We start from the raw sequence: 20,896 nt of genomic DNA, 5'->3' as shown, positions 1-20,896 counted from the left end.
TTCTTTGGAATTAACGCAGTTTCTAATAAAAAAATTAAAAAAATTAAAATACAGTCACCAAGCCACTAAGTGAATGTTTCAGTTCAAACTATAAAACTTAAGGAAAGATTGCAACATGCCTGGAGATGAGAGGTGCTAGTTTGCAGGTTTGAGACTTAACAATTGAAACTTGCAAAACACAAAAAAAATACAAATAAAATAAAATAAATAATAATATTAAAAATATTAGAAAAAAATACAAATAAAAAATAATAATAAAATTAAAAATTAAAAAATAATAAATAATAAAAAAATTAAAAATTTAAAAAATAATTAAATTAAAAAATGATAAATAATAAAATTAAAATAAATAAAAAATAATAAAATTAAAATAAATAGAAAATAATAAAAAAAAAGTAAATAAAAAAGAATAAAATAAAAAGAAAATTAAAATGTATAATAAAATAATAAAAATTAAAAATATAATAAAATTAAAAAAAATTAAATTAAAATAAATAAAACAGAATAAAATAATAAAAATAATAATAATAATAATAAATAATAAAATAAAAATAATAATAAGATAAAAATAAATGCAAAATAATAAAATAAAATAAAATAAAAAATTGAAATTAAAATAAATAAAAAGTAATAAAATAAAAAAATAATAAATTATAAAAAAAATAGAAAATAATAAAATTAAAAATTAAAAATAATAATAAAATTAAAAAATTAAAAAATAAAAGAATAAAAAAGAATAAAATTAAAATAAATAATAAATAAAAATAAGTAATAAATATCCATCCATCCATCTTCAAGTCAGTGTAAATACATTTATTTGCAGTCATGGAAGCGTCAATGAAACTGACGCATTGAAATTATTTGGCTGTGTGTAATAAAAGTTGCCTCAAGTTCACGTGTTCACCGTTGAATATCAGGCAGGGTTTTCTTTTTAAGTAATAAATAGTATAATAATAATATAAATAAAAAATAATAAAATACAAAAATACAAAATAATAAAAAATAATAAAATAATAATAATAAAATAAATAATAAATAATAAAAACAATTTTTTTTTTTAAATAAACTCATCTAACGCCTTTATTTTGAAAACAAACCGAACGTTTCCGGTTTTCGCCCTGTCATCTCTCCTCTTGACCCTCTGTAGTAGAACGTTAGCTCCGTTAGCTCCGTCAGCTAGCTCTCCAGCTATGGAACAACAACAACAGTTAGCTTCGTGTTTCAGGTGCTTCAGGTGTTTCAGGTGTTCCAGCTGTTTCAGGTGTTCCAGGTGTTAACCTCTGACAGGATGAGATAAGATGGAGACTGTAACGACGGACTCGTCTGCTGCGGAGGAGGACGACAGTCCAGACTCTGAGGCTTCATGTTTGATGAGAGTGGAAAGAAACTCCGACTGGATCCGCCTCACACACAACACAGAGGTGCTAATGCTAATGCTAATGCTAATGCGAATGCTAACTTTGTTTCATGTTAAAACTTTAAATTAGAAACTAAAACGTGCTCATTAGTCACATGGAATGTATTCCTCCTTCATGCTTCATGCTTATGTTTCTTTAGCTTGTCGTTATGGTAGTGTATCTACATGTTTTTATATGTTTTTATGAGCTAACAGCTGCAGCAGCTAGGCTAGGTGGCTAACTGTCTGTTGTTGTTTGTACATGTTTGTTTTTGACTTCTCAGATCACCATCGGACGAGGTCTGGATGTGACCCACCAGCTGCTGTCTCCAACCTGTCCTCTGATGATCTCCAGACTGCACTGCACCTTCAAACAGAGGGAGGATGGACAGTGGACAGTGACAGACAAGAAGGTAATATATGACCTTCTTATCTTTGTTTATGTTTGTAATTCACATTGTGCAATACTTTTCATTTCTTTCTATTTATTTTATTTTATTTATTTGCACATATATACAACTGCACAGTCAATTAAAAAAAACAAGAAATGTGTCAGGAGAGGTGAAGAAGCCACAGGTTTATACAAATGACCCCCCAACAACAGGAGAAAGAAAACAAAACAATAACAAAAAAGGAATAAGGATCTAAACTAACATCATTTAAAAAATACAACAAAAGTTAAACAACAAAAGTTAAACAACAACAAAAAAGTACACAAAATGTGCAGAAAAACCAAACAGTGGAAAACAATCCAATACAAACAATGAAATACATACAAAAAACAGTACAGAAGAAAATACATTTATCTAAACATATCAAAAGATAATTAGACATCATTAATTAAATGTGATGATAATGTCGTTTTAAAATGTTCTAAGGATAAAGAGCTCTTGATAACGTTTATTTTGGCGTTCCATATTTGTACACCACGATATCTGAGGGAGCACTGGCCATGTTTTCTCAATGTGCAATATAATTGTGCAATTTTTTAATAGTGTGTTTATTGTAAATACTGTATACACTGCTCCTATTTTTTATACTTCCTTCTATTTAAATGGTTCATATTTTGTTACACTTTATTTAACTATTTTTTTTTTTTTTTACTGTGTTAGCTGATGCTTTTTGTTTTTTGCACTATCCCCTTTGCTGCTGTACACTGCAAATTTCCCCACTGCGGGACTAATAAAGGAATATCTTATCTTATCTTATTTGATTGATTTTGTTATATAAACAAATCTAAATATTATCTAATAAACAAATTACAAAATGAGTAAAAGAAATATACACAAAAAAACACATTTCTTTTATGCATGTTGTCTTACATGTTTCAATATGTTGTCCTACAGAGAGGATAGATAGATAGATAGATAGATAGATAGATAGATAGATAGATAGATAGATAGATGTACTTTATTGATCCCAAATTGGGACAATTGTGTTATAGCAGCATGTTAACCAGGCAATGTACAGGAACAGTAAATATACATATCAACACTAGAGATAATATCTATAGTAAACACAATACAAAGAATATATTAGAATACACTATGAATATACTGGACTACTACAACTAACTTAAAATATGAACATAGAATAAAAAATAACATACTATATACAATAGCAAAGTGTGCAAGTAGTGCAACTTCACTAAGTGTTTTTGTTACCTAAACCTAAAGAAGTTGTAGTTTTGTTGCGTAAACCTAACTGTTTTTTAGGCGTGCACTGATACCGGATACTGACTCAAATAGCTGGATCAGGTAGTGATGACAATGGGGCCGATCCATCGAATTCAATTCTATATTTATATACTTTATACATTATATACTGGAATTTGAAGTCCTGTTTAAGTTCTGACCAATTTGTTGCTGCATTAAAAAGTTTACACTTGAACTATAATTCCTGAGAGATTTTTTGCAATTGCAGTGCAATTTATTAAGGCCCCTAATGACCGGGACATCTGTGGTGCTTATAGGGACCGATAACGTTTATTTAATGGCCTGATAACAGTCAAATTGAAAGAGATTTTACAGGTGTACCTAATAAAGTGGTATTATGTTCTTGTTATTCTTTGTATATGAATATCATATTCAACTGCAGCTGATAAAGAAAGCATTGTGTTTTTTTTCCTCAGAGTCTCAACGGCGTGTGGGTGAATGGAAACCGAATACCCGCCGAAGAAGCCCATCAGCTGAGGTTCGGAGACTCCATACAACTTGGGGTTCCTGTGATTGGAACAAAAGTGGAGTTTGACTACATCCTCGTCCAGCGGCCCCTCAAAGACATTAAACTCCACTTGGCTAAAGCGGCCCCCGTTCCCAAGAAGAACAAGAGGAAGTTTACCGCGGAGGAAGTTGAGCCGTCTACCTCAAAGCACAAACTCTACCGCTGCTCCTCTGCAGACAAGTCCTTTGCGAAGCCCTGCCCTCTGTCGCCAGTGAAACGGCAGCAGAGGCTCAGTCACACCCAGCCGGAAGAAACTGGACCCAGCAGACAAGTCCAGGAAGTAGACCGGCCCTCAGATGGCTCCTGTGCTCCGTGTGATCTGGACAACTTACAGATGTACATTTGTGCCCTTCCATTTGCATCAGTTTTTTCTGAAAGATGCATCCATCGCAATCTTTTAAATAACCCAAAAGGTTGTTAGAATGTTTTTTTTCCAATTATTTCTGTTTGCAGGTACAGCCAGAACATCCTGATGCTGAGGGAGCAGGTAGTCGACACCCAGAGGCAGGTAGCCTCGCTGGGGGGGGAGCCCCAGCAGGCTGACCCGCTCAGAGAGGAGCATGTCAGGGAGCTGCAGGGTCAGCTGGAGACGCTCCGAGCCAAGATGCACCGGATGGAGACGTTAGAGAAGTCCTTCAGTGAAACTAAGAGGCAGCTAGAGGTGAGAGGTTCTTCTCTAACTCCTTTCATTCATGGAATAATGCATCACCAACAACTCTGTGTGCAGTATTGAAAGTAGTACATTTCTGTAATTGAATCAATAGTTGTTTACTTTTAAAACGTATACTAGGTATGAAACTTGATGATATATGGTGCCTTCAAATGGGGTCGTGTTTACCTTGTTCACTAGAAGAGTCCATATGAACCCTCTGTGTCAGGTTTCTGAAAGCTCCGAGTTCACGAGTTGTGACGTGTTTGTTGACGTTGTCAGAAATAGCGGAGGACATGGAAGTAAATTTTTCGGTGCATAATAAGTTAACATATTGTAATTTTAGTCGTATATTGTTTTTCTTTGTAATTTTATAATATGTCTGAGGAAAATGTTGATATTCCCAACGACCTCATCTTTTCCCTCTGACACTATGCCTTAGCCTCTGAGGCTTCTAGACGCCGACAGTAACGTTAACATTGCCGTTGCTTAGCAGCGGTGTTCTCACGACTTAACCACTTGAACGCTAAGCATATCGTATACACGACTTCCCGTGTACGAGCTCACGAGTTTCATTTGAAGGCACCAAAAAGCTAACACTAGTAACAGTAGCACTGTCGACTTTCTTTTTTTTAATTTTCTTTTTTTTATAAATAACTGATCAAATAACTAATGAAAGTGTAATCTAAATGTGTTTAGGCACAGAAAACACAGCAACAAGAGGAGCTTTTGAAAAAACAGTTGGAAGAAGCCTTGCAGGAGGTACGTCGCATAAAACTGGAACTTTTATTTATTGTTACACGACAAAAACAAGCAACCAGACACAGATTGTACAGTATGATGTGAAAGTCTTTTACAGTGCTCTTGCATGCATACAAATGACTAACAATTTTTAAAGTAGTTTATTTGTCAAACTGTTTTCAACGTCCTCAGCAAAAGAAAGTAATAGACGAACTCGCCCTTTCTCGGGAAGGCTTTGAGGAGATTCTCTTGGCCAAAAACAAAGAGCTAGAAGTGACAAAGGTACGACGACATTCACAGTCATTTAAGCTTTACGTTTTTTTGTATTGTTTGGCATCAGCAAAGCTTTATTCATTTATTATTTATATTTTTTTTGCAGGAGGAGAAAGAAAAGGCCAAGGCCCAAAAGGAGGAAGTAGTTACACAAGTGACTGAAGTTTTGGAGAACGAGCTTCAGTGCATCATCTGCTCCGAGCTCTTCATTGAGGTAGGATGAAGAGTCAGCTAAACACGCCGTTGAAAATGAGTAGAACAGGTATAAAAACTGAATACAGCAATTATGGCACAGCAATGAAACTATATGCACTACATCTAGTGATTTACAACTTGTGCTTTCTTTTTGAGGTGTTTCAGAAGATAGCAAGGCTGTAGGAGTTTTCTATTAGTTTTTATTTTATTTTAGTTTTGACTTTTCGATTTCGTTTTAGTTTAGTTTCAGTTAGTTTTCAGAGTGTGTTTGCTAGTTTTAGTTTAGTTTCAGTTTCTCAGAGAGGTTTAGTTTTTCTATATTTAGTTTTAGTTTGTTTTTGTTATAATGTCTCAGAAGTATGTAGCTACATATAGATACAAAATATGGTTGGAGAGTGGTGTAGGAATGGCCTTAATAATTAATGTTTAATCTTCACGCTGCTTTAAAGAAGCAATTGCGGCATAGCGCCATCTCCTGGATTTTTATTAGTTTTTAACCAGGCAATATCGTTTCAGTTTAGTTTTTCTTAAAGGATATTGTTTTTATTTAGTTTCAGTTGACTAACAATATTTTTGACTGATTATTTTCATTTTAGTTTTAGTGTACTATAATAACCCTGGAAGATAAGACACAAAAACATGAACGCTTCTACAATAAAATCAACTTTTTTGAATATCTGTATCGATGTCGTCTGCAGGCGGTCATCCTGAACTGCGCTCACAGCTTCTGCAGGCACTGCATCGAGCTGTGGCGGAAAAAGAAAGACGAGTGTCCGATCTGCCGACGGGCCATCCAGTCCCAGACCCGCTGCCTGGCGCTGGACAACTGCATCGACAGCATGGTGGACAACTTGAGCCTGGACCTGAAGTTGAGGCGGCAGACGCTCATCACGGAGAGGAAAGGTGAGAGGTGCGTTATCGGCAATGTCACGACAGTATACGACAGTTAAAGCTGGAGTGCAGAACTTTAAACAAACGCTGTTGATGCATGTTTATGGTTTCTACCAGAAGGTCAGCTAGCCGCATCTCCCACGGCGATCCGTGTTTGTCCTCGCCGTTGATTGGTTTCTTATTATGCCTCCGGGCCACGGCTGTCGCTGGTGCGGGTTTTCAGATTGTCCGTCAGTCCGTCAGGTCCATTCTCGTAAACGCGATATGTCACAAACGTCTTGAGCAAATGTATTCAAATTTGGCACAAACATCCACTTGGAATCAAGGATAAACTGATTGGAGTTTGGAGGTCAAAGGTCGACGTCACCGTGACCTCACGTCCATCCAGTTCTCGTGATATCTCAGGAACGCCTTGAACGACTTTTCTTCAAATTTGGCACAAACGTCCACTTGGACTCAAGGATGAACTGATTAGATTTTGATGGTGAAAGGTCACTGTGACCTCACAAAACACGTTTTTGGCCATAACTCAAGAATTCAAATTCAGTTCTCTGGATGTTATATTTCTTTTTCCCACTGTGATGAACGTCATGGTCATCTCCTTCATATTGCAGTCACAGAACACACATCCAACTATGTGTCATGTGACAGTGATGTAGGGCTCATGCACAAGTTGCCACATGGATGACCCGTATAGCATTAATAACCGGCTGACACTGTACTTACCAGCAGCGGTGTGTGCCGTGCCACATTCATCAGATCAAATGACTGCTGTCCTCGACATGAGTAGATGAGCTCAGTGACTAATGTTCCTCGCGCCCTCGGCAGTAACCGCCGAGGTGTCCTTGAGCAAAGACCTCGACCCTCAGCTGAAGGTGAAGCTGCTCCTCGGCTCTAAAGGAAATGTGCTTTTCAAGGTGTTTAAAGAGTATTTACACTCGGCCTGTCTCGGCTTTATAGATGATCTTAAAATGAGCTCGTTGGTGGAGTGAGGGAAGGAAGAGTGTGGAGCGCAGTGAACATTTCAAACACAAGGTGGCAGCACAACGAGGCTGATTCATGTCTTTACTCTCTTTTGTATAATATTATTTTAGAAACGTGAAATGACGGCTAAATAAAATGTAATTCAACATAAAAAAGCAGTATGTAGCATTGAAATACTGCCATTATGTATATTATGAGCGATGGTGCTGAAACTGAGCGTACATTCTCCCGATAAACTAAGGTGGAAAAATATAATGTACAGTATGCGCCGCACTTAGAAGGTTGTTGATCAGAAGACAGATACACAACGGATAAATTGAAAGTAATTCGGTAAATAAACTTTATTTCTATTGGATCGTTCCAAAGGTTCTATTACATTCATTCTCTGTATTCTCTGTTTGTTCATGTTTTCAAAACCTGAGCCAGGTCATACAACAAAGATAGTAATCATACTGTATCACATCCATACATGGTCAGTAGTAAACGGCTGTTAAATAACAATTACATCTACTTTTTTTTGTTTATCACGCTGGTTTCGGATCGGTACTTGGTAACGGAAAAGAAAGAAATATCGGAACATCTCTAGATATCGGTACATCTCGGTATCGGTGCGTCTCTCCACCTATAGATTAGAAACGTCCATGATAAAGGTGATATTCTATATTTTTCTTAGAGCAAACAAATCCCATAAAAAGACCAAAACCAACCATGAATTGATTCTGCTAACAAGTATTGCCTGAGTAGCCTAAAGCCTGGTTTATTCTGAGTAAATCCCACACACACAGTGCTGCTGTAAATACTCACCAGAAATGTGTATTCATCCTCAGCTGAAAATAGTCCCCAACAAATACACCATTTATCAAGTATTTAATACTCTTATCAGCATGGGAGTGGACAAATCTGCTGCTTTATGCAAATGTATGTATATATTTATTATTGGAAATCAATTAACAACACAAAACAATGACAGATATTGTCCAGAAACCCTCACAGGTACTGCATTTAGCATAAAACAATATGCTCAAATCATAACATGGCAAACTGCAGCCCAACAGGCAACAACAGCTGTCAGTGTGTCAGTGTGCTGACTTGACTATGACTTGCCCCAAACTGCATGTGATCATCATAAAGTGGGCATGTCTGTAAAGGGGAGACTCGTCGGTACCCATAGAACCCATTTACATTCACATATCTTGAGGTCAGAGGTCAAGGGACCACTTTGAAAATGGCCATGACAGGTTTTTCCTCGCCATAATTTAGAGTTTGGAGCGTTATTTAACCTCTTTCGCGACAAGCTAGTATGACATGATTGGTACCAATGGATTCCTTATGTTTTCTAGTTTCATGTGATACCAGTATCTTCACTCTAGCGTTAACTTTGACAGCCATATTTTAAACATTTACATCTTCAGTGGGATCAAACAGGTTTTGGGCTGAGAGCCACAGACGGGGTAAAAGTATTGGTAGACGAAGTGAAGCCTTGTTGGTTTTACTTTCTAATCTAGAATAATGTTTCTTTAAAGTCAAGTAAAGGACTTGAGAGTGACTCAGAGGGAAGATGTCTGCAAAGAGAAACTCTCACTGTTGTGTCTTTCTCTGTTGTTTTCCAGCAGCTCACTCCGTTCAGGTGATGGTGATCCACGATGACGACAGCAGCAGCAGCAGCAGGAGCAGCCGGAGCAGCCGGAGCAGCCGGAGCAGCCGGAGCAGCGGGACCAGCGGGACCGGGAGCGGCTTTGGCACCGACAGTGACGGCAGCATGTTGTCCGTGGACAGTAGCCTGAGCTCCGTGGTCTCCGTGTACACAGACAGTAGCGTCCAGTTGGACTCCAGTCCCTTCTACATCGGCTACTCTGATGAAAGTGCCAATGAGGTTGAGGATTAGCCCTTTTCCTCCTCTGGGCTGTAAATGTGACTTTTTTTTGGTGTTGATGTTTGCATCTCTCTCTCTCACCTGGATTGTTCCCGGAATAAAGCTGCAAAGTTCGGTCTCATTTTGAGTCCATTAATTCAGCTTTAAAGGTTTATGTTTATCTCTTTGTAAAATAATCAGTTGTGTCTTTAATTTCAACAAAAGGAATAAAGTTTCTTCCTACGCATTTTCACAGGTCCAAGCATTGATTCATTGTGTTTATGGTTCCAAGGAGCTAGTAAACCTGATGAAATCACAAGTCTCATCTACTACAAATAGTAAAAGTGCTCTTTTTATGATGCCTGACTTCATACGTTGTGAAGCGTGACCTTTTATCAGAGAGACAGAGAAGGGCAGACGGCCAACAGTCCTCTGCTGGGAGAGAAAGCATCACAGCAGGGCGTGACTTTATGAATGGTTATGTCTGTTTGTGTCCACCACTTTGGTCCAGACTGAAACATCTCAAGAAGCATTAGATGAATGTGACATTTTGTATGAAACATTCATGTCACTCAGACGAACCGGTGACTTCTGGTGTAGCGCCACCAGCAAGGTCAAAGTCTCGGTTGCAATGTGCAACCTCACCGCTAGATGTCGCCAGATCCTACACCACCCTGCACCTTTTAAATGTGAGGATTTGCTGTTTTCTTCTGATGTATTAAATTGTAAATTTTATATCTTTGGAGTTTGGACTGCTCATTTGGACAAAACTAAACAATTTGAAGACATTTTTTCTGACATTTTATCCACAAAGAACCGCCAAATCCTACACACTGCACCGTGAAATGGAGCTTCACTTGCAACTCTAATGTAGCTTTGACAACAACATGATCACAGTATCTGCAAACTACTGATATCTTCGTCACACGTCAACAACTTTGCTTTTTCAGTTTGTCTTTTTATTTTAAAAAAAAATAAGTAAAAATGTTACAGTATTCTGTTTTTTATTTATTTTAATTATTTTAACTACCACTAGCACTACCACATCAGGTATACATGATTTATAGTAAATGAACTATCTAAAATATGCAAAAAAATATTGGTGTGGTCCTTTAATCCATTATTTCTGTTGTTCTAGACGTGGATCTCCCCTAATCTCTTAATCTAGGAACAACCTGCCAAGTGTCATGTTAGAATTTCTCATTAGATTAGACCAACTGTAAGAAAAATGAACAGTAATGTGACGGTACTGTAATTCCAGAAACATGACCAATCACATTGTTATTTAATGTTTCATTCAGTGATGCCCTGCTTTCCGTTCATCCACATGCCCGTCTGGGAGTTGCCTCTCCTGGCACACAAGCTGCAGCACTTCGCTGAAAGGCTCCTGGGTTGAGCATTAATCACTCCCACTGGCAACCCTCCAGAGTTTACCTCACGTCTCGCTGGTCCTCCTGACTCACATCAACAACTGAACACTTTCACCTCAGAAGAGAAACGTTCCAGAAGTTCACTTTAAGGTCACTAGGAAACGAGGGCTGAGTTGTAGGCTTGTTTAGCTTTTATTTCTTTAAAGGACCAGTGTGTAACATTTCAAGGGGTTAATTAGCAAAAATGGAATATGATATTCATAACTATGTTTTCATTAGTGTATAATCACCTGAAACTAAGAATCGTGTTTTTCGTTAGCTTAGAATGAGCTCGCTGTACATTATCTCTTACTTGGCAAGGTTGCTTTTTGGAAAATAAAGGTTATAATATCATCAATAACTTCCAACAATTTTACACATTAAGATCTTGCATGTGACTACTGGAGTGGGCGTCCCATTTAAAAATAGATTTACATCTCGGAAAGAAACTCTTCATTTCTGTAAAAATCTTTCCATCTTCTGGTAACTACACCACATGCTGCGTTGCCTAGCAACTAATGCAACATCTCCTTGGGCTCTCTGAAAGCAAATGGAAGTGTGACGGCACCGGCCTCGACGGCGGGCGAGGGGAAGCACTCAGTCAGACAGATGATAGTGTTGTCTCTGCTCGTGCTTCTGCACCGGAGGACTAGAAGAGCTTTAATTGTGCCATAAATAATCACTGCATGGATTCAATGCTCCGATGTGCATGTTGAAATACCTACTCGCTGAGACGTATGAGGCAATATCCTGCTGCACTGACAGCTATTAAGGAGTGCTCTGTGTTCCTGGTGTCATACGTGACCTTTTCCTAATAATGCCCTAGAAGAAGAATGTAATTCTGAGACAGTGAGAGTTTAGTTAGTTGTGTTTCCAAAGTAGAGTATAGAAGTAAAGAGACGAAACTCTGGTGTTTTATTGACAACAGCTACTGCCGCCATGTGGACTTATATCTATAATATTTGTTCAACACAGGCCATTTCGGTAGAATAAGATAATAGAATAGAAATAATTTTGTTTTACTTTTGTACGGCACATTTTAGCCAGACATTTTACTGGCGTCCGGTAGTCACTTTCAGTCCATAATGGCGGAAGCGTAGCTTTGCTGCTGAGCCCTGATGTTGCAATGGAACAAACAATTGACTTTCACTTCTTGGCAATATACTGTACGTTCTTTGGTGTTTCTATCTTTCTATCTGGAGACATTACAAGGTGTCACAGTAGGAAAAGTGCAGGTGTAAAAAATAAAATGAGTGATGGCTGAATTCCATTTAGCAGCTTTGGTTTCAGGGTCCTGGTGTTGTTCATGCCGGCTCACTGTCACACTGTCATGACTCACTCTGAACAGAATGGAGCCGTTGTTAACGGTATTAGTAACACCTGTGTGTTTCCTGCTACGACGAGCCAACATGTCTGCTGTGTTTGTTTGAAAGAGCTGCTCTACTTAACCTCTCCTTGGTACTGTAAAGCCTGTAAGGGAAAGTTAGCATTATTGATATTTTTAATAATACTTGTGAATGTTTTAATTAGTATCTCTGTGTGTGTGATGACTGTTGTTTGACTGAATTTCCTTGTTGTGTAGAGTTAATTAGTCTCTCTTGTACAAGAGACCTTGATCTAAATGAGACTTCCTGGATAAACACAAGGAAACTTAATTAATTCCTTGGATAAATGAAACATAACTAAGTAAACTAACATTATGTTGAATTATATGCTTGATTGCTTAAAAGAAATCATGTTTTTGTATGTTTAACTGACCTTGTGCACTGACTAAAAGACATATAATCCATATAATCAGGGCTGTAGCTACTGAAGACAGACACAGAGGTAATTTAATGAGAATCCAGAGATTATATTTATATAATTTATATAATTATAAAACTTGTGCATGGTGGTATTTTTAGGATGTTTCCACTAGTATTTTGAGGCCCAGTATATTTAAATTTGACTACTTTTAGGCCAACTAACTAACTAACTAAAGAAATTAATAAATAAATAAGTAAATAAATAAATAGATAAATAAATAAAGTGTTCACCCAATGCAATTACGAAAGATTTACAAGAAAATATAACTAAAATATCAAAAATAAAAACACTTTTATTGGGGTGGTGGTCCAAATTTCTGGAATTGTGACCATTGCAGGGACTTGACCTCATGACCTCAGTATTTATATAATTCTGTCAGTGGCCCTGTATATAATCAGTACAAAATGACATAGTCTTCTACAGGAAACGTCCCATTCATTTATCCTTTTATATAGGCCTACAGGTATCAATCGTAACTAATGTTAGACAGCTGAATCAAGCTGCCTCATGCCATGACTCTGATCAGTGATCCTGTCCACTTCTTGTTTTGGCTGCAGATTCAGGGACGACCCAACACCGTGACTCTGCCCAGAGTGCACTGGAGCAGCAGCCCACAGAGAAGGTTTTGCCTCCTGCGCTGAGGATGGCTGATGTCACGCCAGTCCATTAAAGCCGGAGTACGAGGGAAGCGTGTGTGTCTGTCAGGACGTATTACATGAGGACGACAGTGATGGACGGCCTCGGGGCTACAGTCGGAGCCTCTCCGTCCAAAACTCCATCTGAGTCTTGGAGCAACTTATGAAGTCAGTAACAGCCATATCTCTCTCTCTCTCTCTCTCTCTCTCTCTCTCTCTCTCTCTCTCTCTCTCTCTCTGCCCTCCACATGTACCTGCCTCCATCCATGTGTGGTCATGAAAGTAGCTCGAGCTGCAAAAGGATTGGATGTAGACAGAAAAATAATCTGCAATTATTGTTTTAGTCATGCAAACATGCCCAAGAGTCACTGGTTCCAGCTTCTCAAATGTGCAGATTTGATGCTTTTCTCAACTCCTTTGGTGTGTGTAGATCTATCCTGTGTACTGTCTACTTGTCATATATTGAGAGCCTTTTAACTTTTTCATTTATTTGCTGGTTTAACGGTTTGTCTATGAAGGACAGGAATTGCCTAAATAACATTGTGAAAGTCTGCTCCAAAATCATCGGAGCCCAGCAGAGCAACTTAAACTCTCTCTGGGAGAAACGTGTTCTCCAGAAGGCCACAAACATTATTAATCATGACCACATCCTGTCCAGTGTTTCACACTACTGCCTTCAGGACGGCGCTATCTGCCGCCTAACAGAAAGACAAACCTCTACTCCAAGTCGTTCATTCCTTCCACCATTAAACTGCTGAACGCAGAGTAACTATCATGAATGAACGACAACAAAAATGTTTTATTTACTTTGAATGTACAGTTATTTTGCACTAACCACATAACGGTTGTCTGTGTTTGCATTAGGTACATTCTTGGAATGTAATTTGCAATGTGCAAATACATTTGGCACTTTATTCTATTTATTTATTTATTCCTTTATTCTTTTATCTCGTCTTGTTTTTATTCTTGTACTTTTATTGATCTGCACCTCCCCATATGCCACTTACTGTGTTCCCTCTGTCATTGATGATTGTGCAGTATGAATGTGTGTATATGTCTTGGTGGACTGCAGAAACTGAATTGCCCTTCGGGGATAAATAAAGCTCTCTGTATCTGTATCTTTGTCATATTATAGTAAACCAAATATCTTTGGATTTGGGACCATTGGTCAGACTAAAACAAGATATTTGAACACTTCATACTTCGGTTCTGGGAGGTTAAAATCCAAATCTATAATATAATCATCAGATTAATAATATATAATACAATTTGCATAGTTACAGCCCGAACAAAACATTATATAAGTGCATCCTCCCACATTCATACCAATGTCCTAGAAATATTTTGTGGGGCATCTTGCACTAAAGCAACATACACATCTTTGTTATGTAGCTATATAGATAATATATAGTTTTTAATATGCATGCACATCCTACAGACCACTCTTGACATGTGTGTTCAATATAATTTTGTCTGTCATCTTAAAAGGAAGCAGAATTTTAATTGATCTTAATTGAAAACCATATTTACTGCATTTTTCACTACTTTTCTGTGTTATTTAATAACAGCCAGGATTCTCTTCAGGTGCTATTTACATATTTCTACCCTCCTACATTGTAGCTGTGCACCTGCGTTGTGTTGTTGTTGGTAAGAAAGATGGATTCACTCCAGTATGCTAGTCTTATCCAAAAGACCTGTGGTCCATGTCCGTGGTCCATCTGCCAGCTCTGAATCCAAATGTTCCTCACAGCATGATCAGGCCAAACACTGCAGCAGCTCCAACACACAGACTCCTGCAACACAGACCTAAAAACACACTCACTCAGCACTAATATCAATGAAAAACTGTTCACATATTACTGTAATTGAACACTAATTAGGCAGTCTAATCATGTGGTCTTCCCCACCGCAGGCAGCTCTCTTTTATTCCTGAATTAAATAATTAAAAAGATAACAATGCCTTTAAGGTAATTTGTGATTAATATAATTAATTGATATTTGATAAAATACTAATATAATTCTGTGAGGAAGTTATGCAGTATTCGAGTAAAACAGCATGAGGTTTCCTAATGTGGTTATGCCAGACAATATGCAAATTTTCTCACAACTATATCAAATTATTATTTAATTATCTAATAATATAATTATTATTATTACAGAGCACATTATTATTATTATCATTATTATTATTATTATTATTATTATTATTAGAGAGCACATTATTATTATTATTATTATCATTATTATTATTATTATTATTATTATTGTGATGTTGTATATAGCATAGCAAATACTGTCAAGTCTTGGACACTCGTGTTGCATTCCATGAAGGTCGGAAATTCCGCTTTTCTAACAGTAAATATATACAAAGACACTGTTAATTCACAATTCCGACAACTAACTGTGTTTTCAAATGTTCTGTTATCTGATGTCCTCTAAACGAAGCAAACACTGAAAATACTAAAAAGTTTTAGCTCCATACAGCATGTTTATCGAAGTAAACCGCTCGTAGCGTATAATATAACGTTCAGGGCTGCGTACTCAAATTTCCGAGGTTCGAAAACTAAAGTAGAGCGTTCCGTTACCAAGGAGACAGGCAGACCTTAACGTGGAGTTGTAGGTATGTAACTAGCTAAATGGTATAAAACAAAACAAGTTTAACGCTTTTTCACCTGTTTTTTCAACAATTTATTAGACATTTGTTGTATTAAGATAGTCGCAGCTAATTCTAGTTAGAGTCTAGTCATTTATTTTGTCTTTAAATGTCATTAAACAAACTATTATTGCATAAAAACACCAGAAAATAAGCAAAACTCTTTCTGAAATTGCTGGGAAATGCAACTTTTAATGTGTAATTTCTTCTTTTTAAGCAGAGGTAGTCTACAAAAACCCTGCAACAAGGTGTCCTTCTCCTCCTGGAGCTGAGCCCAGCTGAAGACCTGAGGAAGATGAGGAGGATCATAGCTGAAGATCCAAACTGGTCCCTGAATACAGTGCCTTGTTTATCAAACCTCTGCCTGCAAAGCATTGTGGGAAACTTTGAGGGTATGCTTTTGTTTTTAGTACCATCATTATACACACTTTTGCACACATACTTATAATATAAATGGAACTTTATGCAACTTTATGCAAACTTACGTCCTACACCACGTCCTTTTTAAAGGGACTATTTGTAACTTTCAGAAATGCTTCTTAACAGCGACACCTTAAGTCAACGAAAGTCAGCGTCGGGCTCGCGCTTGCTCGCTCTAAATAGACATGAACGAGCATCGGTCAAAACAGTGAGGCGACACATGTCAGCTAAAACCACAATATCACTCTATATTTCATTACTTGGCAGTAATGTTAGCAGACCAGACGAAGGTCTCTCCATGAATCACTGCTGATACGAGTGTTGGCTGTGAGGCTGAAGCAGGAATAGAAACGTTATCACCTCCGATTGCAGCCGGAGAGAGACACCCGGTCGGAGACGGTAACGTTTCTCTTCCTGCTTCAGCCCCGCTGCAGGAAGAGAAACGTTACCGTCTCCGACCGGGTGCCGGTGATAACGTTTCTCTCTGCGGAGCCCCCCGTCACTTCACAAGACACGGGAAACCTCTGTTGGTCTGGAGGAGCTGCAGCATTTATTTCTGCACAAACGTCCACTGTACATTCACTAGATATGAATACGCGCACGGTGTAAGTGAAGACAAGCAGGCAGAGGATCAGTGACTTCAGCCACACGCGAGCGCGCATGTGTCCCGACCCGGTACATTTATACGCTTAAAAAGTTACAAACAGTCCCTTTAATAGGCTATTGATTGTATTTATTGTTGTTGTTTGATGACTGTGTGGTACTGCTGACTGTACAACAAAATTGCCCCTAGGGGATAATAAAGTTTTCCTTGACCTTGACCTTATTTGTTACAGAAAAGCCCATATTTGAAGAGCTTACACCAATCCAGAAAGACTTTGTGCAGGAGACACTGTCGACCTCCCTGCCCCTGCATGTGACGGCCAACTTGATCAGCGATGGCGCCTACTGGAAGCGTCGCTGCGAGCAGCGGTGGGACATCTGTGACGTCTCTCATTACGGCGACAGCTGGAAACGTATGTTCTTCGAGAGGCACCTGGAGAACATTATTGAGCTGTTTATCCCAGATGTGACAGAGCCAAAGACGGTTCTAGAGATGGTGCCTCTTTGTGAGAACTACGTCAAGAGGCTGGACATCTCCCAGCTCCTGCCACCTATCAAGGAGCCCGAGAAGGAGGAGGAGTTGGAGTACGGCTCAGAGTTGGTAAGTGACAATGAGGACGAAGGACCGTCTGTGGACCACTTTGACTTTAACATCCTGCTCAACAAGCTGACTAAACTGGAGGAGCTCCACTTAGTGTTCAGGGTCAAACACTGTGGCATGAACTTTGAATGGAAGATGTTTGAGATGACCGACAGAGATTGTGAATCCCTCGCCAAGGCCCTCAAGTCCTGCAAGACTTTAAAGGTGAATATAAATCCCTCCTCACATGTTTATGGCATGATGCCTGTTGTAGCTCCTTGCAGAGTACGGAGTTGTTGTAATTCAGCACTTCTGACTTTCTTGCCTCATAAAAAGCATCATTTACAGACATTTTACAGACCCTGAAGTCAAGGAAATTGTTGTTGGCACTACCCAAGCATTACATTCATGCTCTATTTATATCACAGAATAGACAGCAGAGCCTCTGGCTGCAAACTAAATAAGTCATTATTTGACACAAAAGGTTTGTCACATGAATTTATTACTGCATGATAACATAGAATATATCTGCTCTTGATTTCTGTGCACGATATGGGATATTTTGAGATATTTTCATGTCCTGTTTCATCTTATCTTTGCTCTTAGTGATTCAGGTTTCTGTTCTACTCAACACATAATCTTGCTAATCTTCATAATATCTTGTTTCTACAGCTTCTACGGCTCCATCAAAGCCATATTGATGATAAAAAGTGCCGTCGGCTGGTGAAACACCTCTTGGACCACCCGTCCCTGAGGGAGCTCGACTTCTCTCACAACCTGATTGAACACAGAGGAGCCAGAGCCGTCGGCAAGCTGCTCTCCAGGAGTAAACTGGAGACCCTCAACATGTCTGACAACAATATCAGTGGCCGTGGAGCCAAAGCTATAGCTCATGCCTTGTCCAACAACCGCAACCTTCTGTCGCTCAACCTGCGTCTCAACCATGTGAGAGACGAGGGGGGGCAAGCTATTGGCAAGGCCCTGATGAGCAACAACACCCTGCTTCACCTGCACCTGGGAGGCAACGAGGTAACGGCGCCAACCGCCATCGCGCTGTCTAAAGTCCTGTTTCAGAGTATCACCCTGAAGAGCATTAACCTCTCCTGCAACAACCTGGGTGTGGTAAGTAAATATCTATTCTTAGATCGGTACTACCAGTGGGGGCAATAAATATAAAGTTGTTACCTGCGGGTGATATCAGAGAAAAGGCCGCGTTGTCACCGATATCAAAAGGGTTTAAACTCTGTATAGATCGAACAAAAACGTTGCAAGTTATCCTTTAAAATGTGTTTCTTTTACCGTGAGAATGTGAACGGCAAAGTTGTTCTTCTGAATCAGAGGAAGCACTTTGAAACGCTGGGTTATTTTGAAACACTGGATTGTATAGATATAGTACAGTGAAGGTAACGGACAGAAAAGCCTGAATGGATAAGGCTTTTCAATTATTCATAGATATGTGTGGAAAACATGCAATAATGGAAAGCTAAGTAAGTGTTGTTTCCCCGTGAGAGGTAGATCAGATTTTCCCCTTCTCACGCTCTCTCCTCTTCAAGACTTCACCGTACAGTATACGTCTGACTGGAATACACTGTGGAGGATCAAAAATCACCCACATGGCAGAAATTCAGCGCGCAGTACCATCAATATCTGTGACCTTCGTCTGCTGTTCACAAAAATAGAAATGCCTGTTTCAGACACAACAATAAAACACAGATGACACTCACAATAAGCAGTTTAGAAAGTGTGGGCTGTTTCAGACAGCAAGAGTTGCCCGGGGGGGTGATTTTTCAAGGTTATCAGAGCAGCGTCCTACGATGTGTTCAACTTGGAATTATCAGTGCCAACTGTGTTTACTCTCTGTGTGTGTGCAGGATGGAGGTAAAGCTCTGGAGGAGGCGATGTCTCACAACACCAGCGTAACAGATTGTGATATCCGTCTGACGGAGATTGACGAGCAGAGCGTTTCCGTCATCAACCAGGTGGTTTTGACCAACCAGAGTTCAGAACAGAAGAGACGTCCTCGAGAGAGTAGAACCAAGTCAACAGCTTCTTTTTGAAATACAAACCCATCTTTGTTAGTCATTGATTCCTGCTTTCCCGTATTCATTTAGCCACAGAGCATGAACACTATATGCCAACTCTGCATCTCAAACTAAAGGGCGGGTCCATCTGCGTTCTGTCCCATTGCAAAAAGCAGTGATGTAGGTTACCAAAGTAAGCTAATCAATAAGGTTATGAATAATGTGAACGCTGAGTCAAAGTTAGCTGTGCTAAATTTGGAAATAACTGAAAGGATTATTCGGATATTTTGAAGTGGGTATATAAATCTTGAATGTATACTCCTGTGTTCTGCGAAGTAAAATTACTGCTTTTGTGAATGTAGTCTGGTGGCTTTGAAGAGAGCGATATAACGGCTTCAGTTCCCTGTCAGAAAGGGCTGTCTGATGGAGAGGACGCCGCTTTACCTTGCCAACAGACAGACCTCTCTGATGGGGAACTGAAGCTGTTACATCGCTCTCTTCAAAGCCACCAGACTCCATTCACAAAATTCATCAGACATTTTACCTCTCAGAACACGGGAGTTGCTCGTCTACCGCTGCATCGATCCGTTAGTTTGTTTGTTATTGTGAGACTTTCAGATCTGAACTAACGTGGCGTCCACACAGCAGTACATTTTCTGGGATGTGGTAACGATTATCATAAAGTAATTTTTGACACATATTTCAGTGAGTATTTCAGTTTATTGAGGAGCCGTTTTTTTCCATTTTGATACACAGATTTGGTTTTCAGTCCTTATGTAACATCAAGGCAACGTTGTGGTGGTGTTGGAATACATACAGACTTGTGTTGTTGTTGTTTTTTAACCCTATATCTACTGACTAATAATATAATAGTAACACCTTTGCTAGGCAGCAACAAAACATCTTTACTGTAATTAATCTTGCAAAATCACTAGTTGTTTTCTAGAATCATATGAAGAGACGCTAAGCTATTCTGTAAGTTGATGGTGGACACAGAACAATCTACATATAATAGAATACTGATATTATTTAGATCAGTAATCATTATCAACAATCACCCAACCATTTTCCTTAAAAAGATTTGTGTTTGCACCCGATCCTAAATCAGTCAAATCGTTCTTCGGTTAAATAAAAGTGTATCAAATGTTATTTTTAAAAATGTAAAAAATGGGTTTAAAGGGAACAAAAAACATCATTCAAAATAGTAAATGAGAAGCAGCACAAAGATGCTGTTGGCTGTGAAACATTTTTACAACGGATTGTTTTGCCATTTGTGACTTTAACAAACTCACCATTTAACATCTGCACATCAAAAACGTCCCTGCTTCGGTTTCCTCTAAGAGTGCGCGACACATTCAGCTAAACACAAGATCCACGTCGACAGTCATTCTAACCTCTCGTCTCTATTTTATTTACAGTACAAATCCTTTCTGCCCTACAGTCTTGAAAATCCTCAAAATCATGTAAATATAAAAAGACGAACCCCCGGAGCATTCGTGAGTGAAAGAGTACATATCATAACAACCTAATCTACTTAATACACATGATAAAGGGTTCAGTGCTTT

At 38.6% G+C, this 20,896-nt stretch overlaps 2 protein-coding genes across 5 annotated transcripts; both read left to right on the top strand.

Annotated features, from left to right (window-relative positions):
- Positions 1 to 1,128: 1,128 nt before the first annotated feature.
- rnf8 (ring finger protein 8, E3 ubiquitin protein ligase) lies at positions 1,129 to 9,939 on the top strand. Of its 3 annotated transcripts, XM_074615271.1 has the most exons (10): positions 1,135 to 1,225; positions 1,262 to 1,421; positions 1,681 to 1,809; positions 3,528 to 3,955; positions 4,073 to 4,280; positions 4,968 to 5,030; positions 5,202 to 5,291; positions 5,389 to 5,496; positions 6,176 to 6,380; positions 8,963 to 9,939. In XM_074615271.1, the coding sequence occupies exons 2-10, from the start codon at positions 1,299 to 1,301 to the stop codon at positions 9,235 to 9,237; spliced, it is 1,629 nt and encodes a 542-aa protein (XP_074471372.1). In that variant the 5' UTR covers positions 1,135 to 1,225; positions 1,262 to 1,298; the 3' UTR covers positions 9,238 to 9,939. The 3 variants fall into 3 exon arrangements, with proteins under 3 accessions (XP_074471373.1, XP_074471372.1, XP_074471371.1); XM_074615272.1 differs by having other exon boundaries at positions 1,129 to 1,421; positions 6,176 to 6,387; XM_074615270.1 differs by having other exon boundaries at positions 1,154 to 1,421.
- Positions 9,940 to 12,059: 2,120 nt separating this feature from the next.
- Positions 12,060 to 20,030, top strand: drc5 (dynein regulatory complex subunit 5). 2 transcript variants are annotated; one of them, XM_074615281.1, is made up of 6 exons: positions 12,060 to 12,076; positions 12,977 to 13,222; positions 15,928 to 16,099; positions 16,964 to 17,535; positions 17,983 to 18,432; positions 19,182 to 20,030. In XM_074615281.1, the coding sequence occupies exons 3-6, from the start codon at positions 16,003 to 16,005 to the stop codon at positions 19,365 to 19,367; spliced, it is 1,305 nt and encodes a 434-aa protein (XP_074471382.1). In that variant the 5' UTR covers positions 12,060 to 12,076; positions 12,977 to 13,222; positions 15,928 to 16,002; the 3' UTR covers positions 19,368 to 20,030. The 2 variants fall into 2 exon arrangements, with proteins under 2 accessions (XP_074471382.1, XP_074471383.1); XM_074615282.1 differs by having other exon boundaries at positions 15,925 to 16,099.
- Positions 20,031 to 20,896: the final 866 nt, after the last annotated feature.

Source organism: Sebastes fasciatus, chromosome 18 (genome assembly GCF_043250625.1).
Source record: "Sebastes fasciatus isolate fSebFas1 chromosome 18, fSebFas1.pri, whole genome shotgun sequence".
Lineage (NCBI taxonomy): Eukaryota > Metazoa > Chordata > Actinopteri > Perciformes > Sebastidae > Sebastes > Sebastes fasciatus.
The sequence above is the reverse complement of the archived record's forward strand: the minus strand, read 5'-3'. Positions and strand labels throughout refer to the sequence as shown.

Bases quoted from the DNA above. Each gene is read 5' to 3' on its own strand.
- rnf8 (XM_074615271.1), top strand. From the start codon at position 1,299: ATGGAGACTGTAACGACGGACTCGTCTGCTGCGGAGGAGGACGACAGT. The intron at 4,281-4,967 runs GTGAGAGGTTCT...AAATGTGTTTAG, and splicing joins AAACTAAGAGGCAGCTAGAG to GCACAGAAAACACAGCAACA. The intron at 5,292-5,388 runs GTACGACGACAT...TTTTTTTTGCAG, and splicing joins AAGAGCTAGAAGTGACAAAG to GAGGAGAAAGAAAAGGCCAA.
- drc5 (XM_074615281.1), top strand. From the start codon at position 16,003: ATGAGGAGGATCATAGCTGAAGATCCAAACTGGTCCCTGAATACAGTG. The intron at 16,100-16,963 runs GTATGCTTTTGT...TATTTGTTACAG, and splicing joins CATTGTGGGAAACTTTGAGG to AAAAGCCCATATTTGAAGAG. The intron at 17,536-17,982 runs GTGAATATAAAT...TTGTTTCTACAG, and splicing joins AGTCCTGCAAGACTTTAAAG to CTTCTACGGCTCCATCAAAG.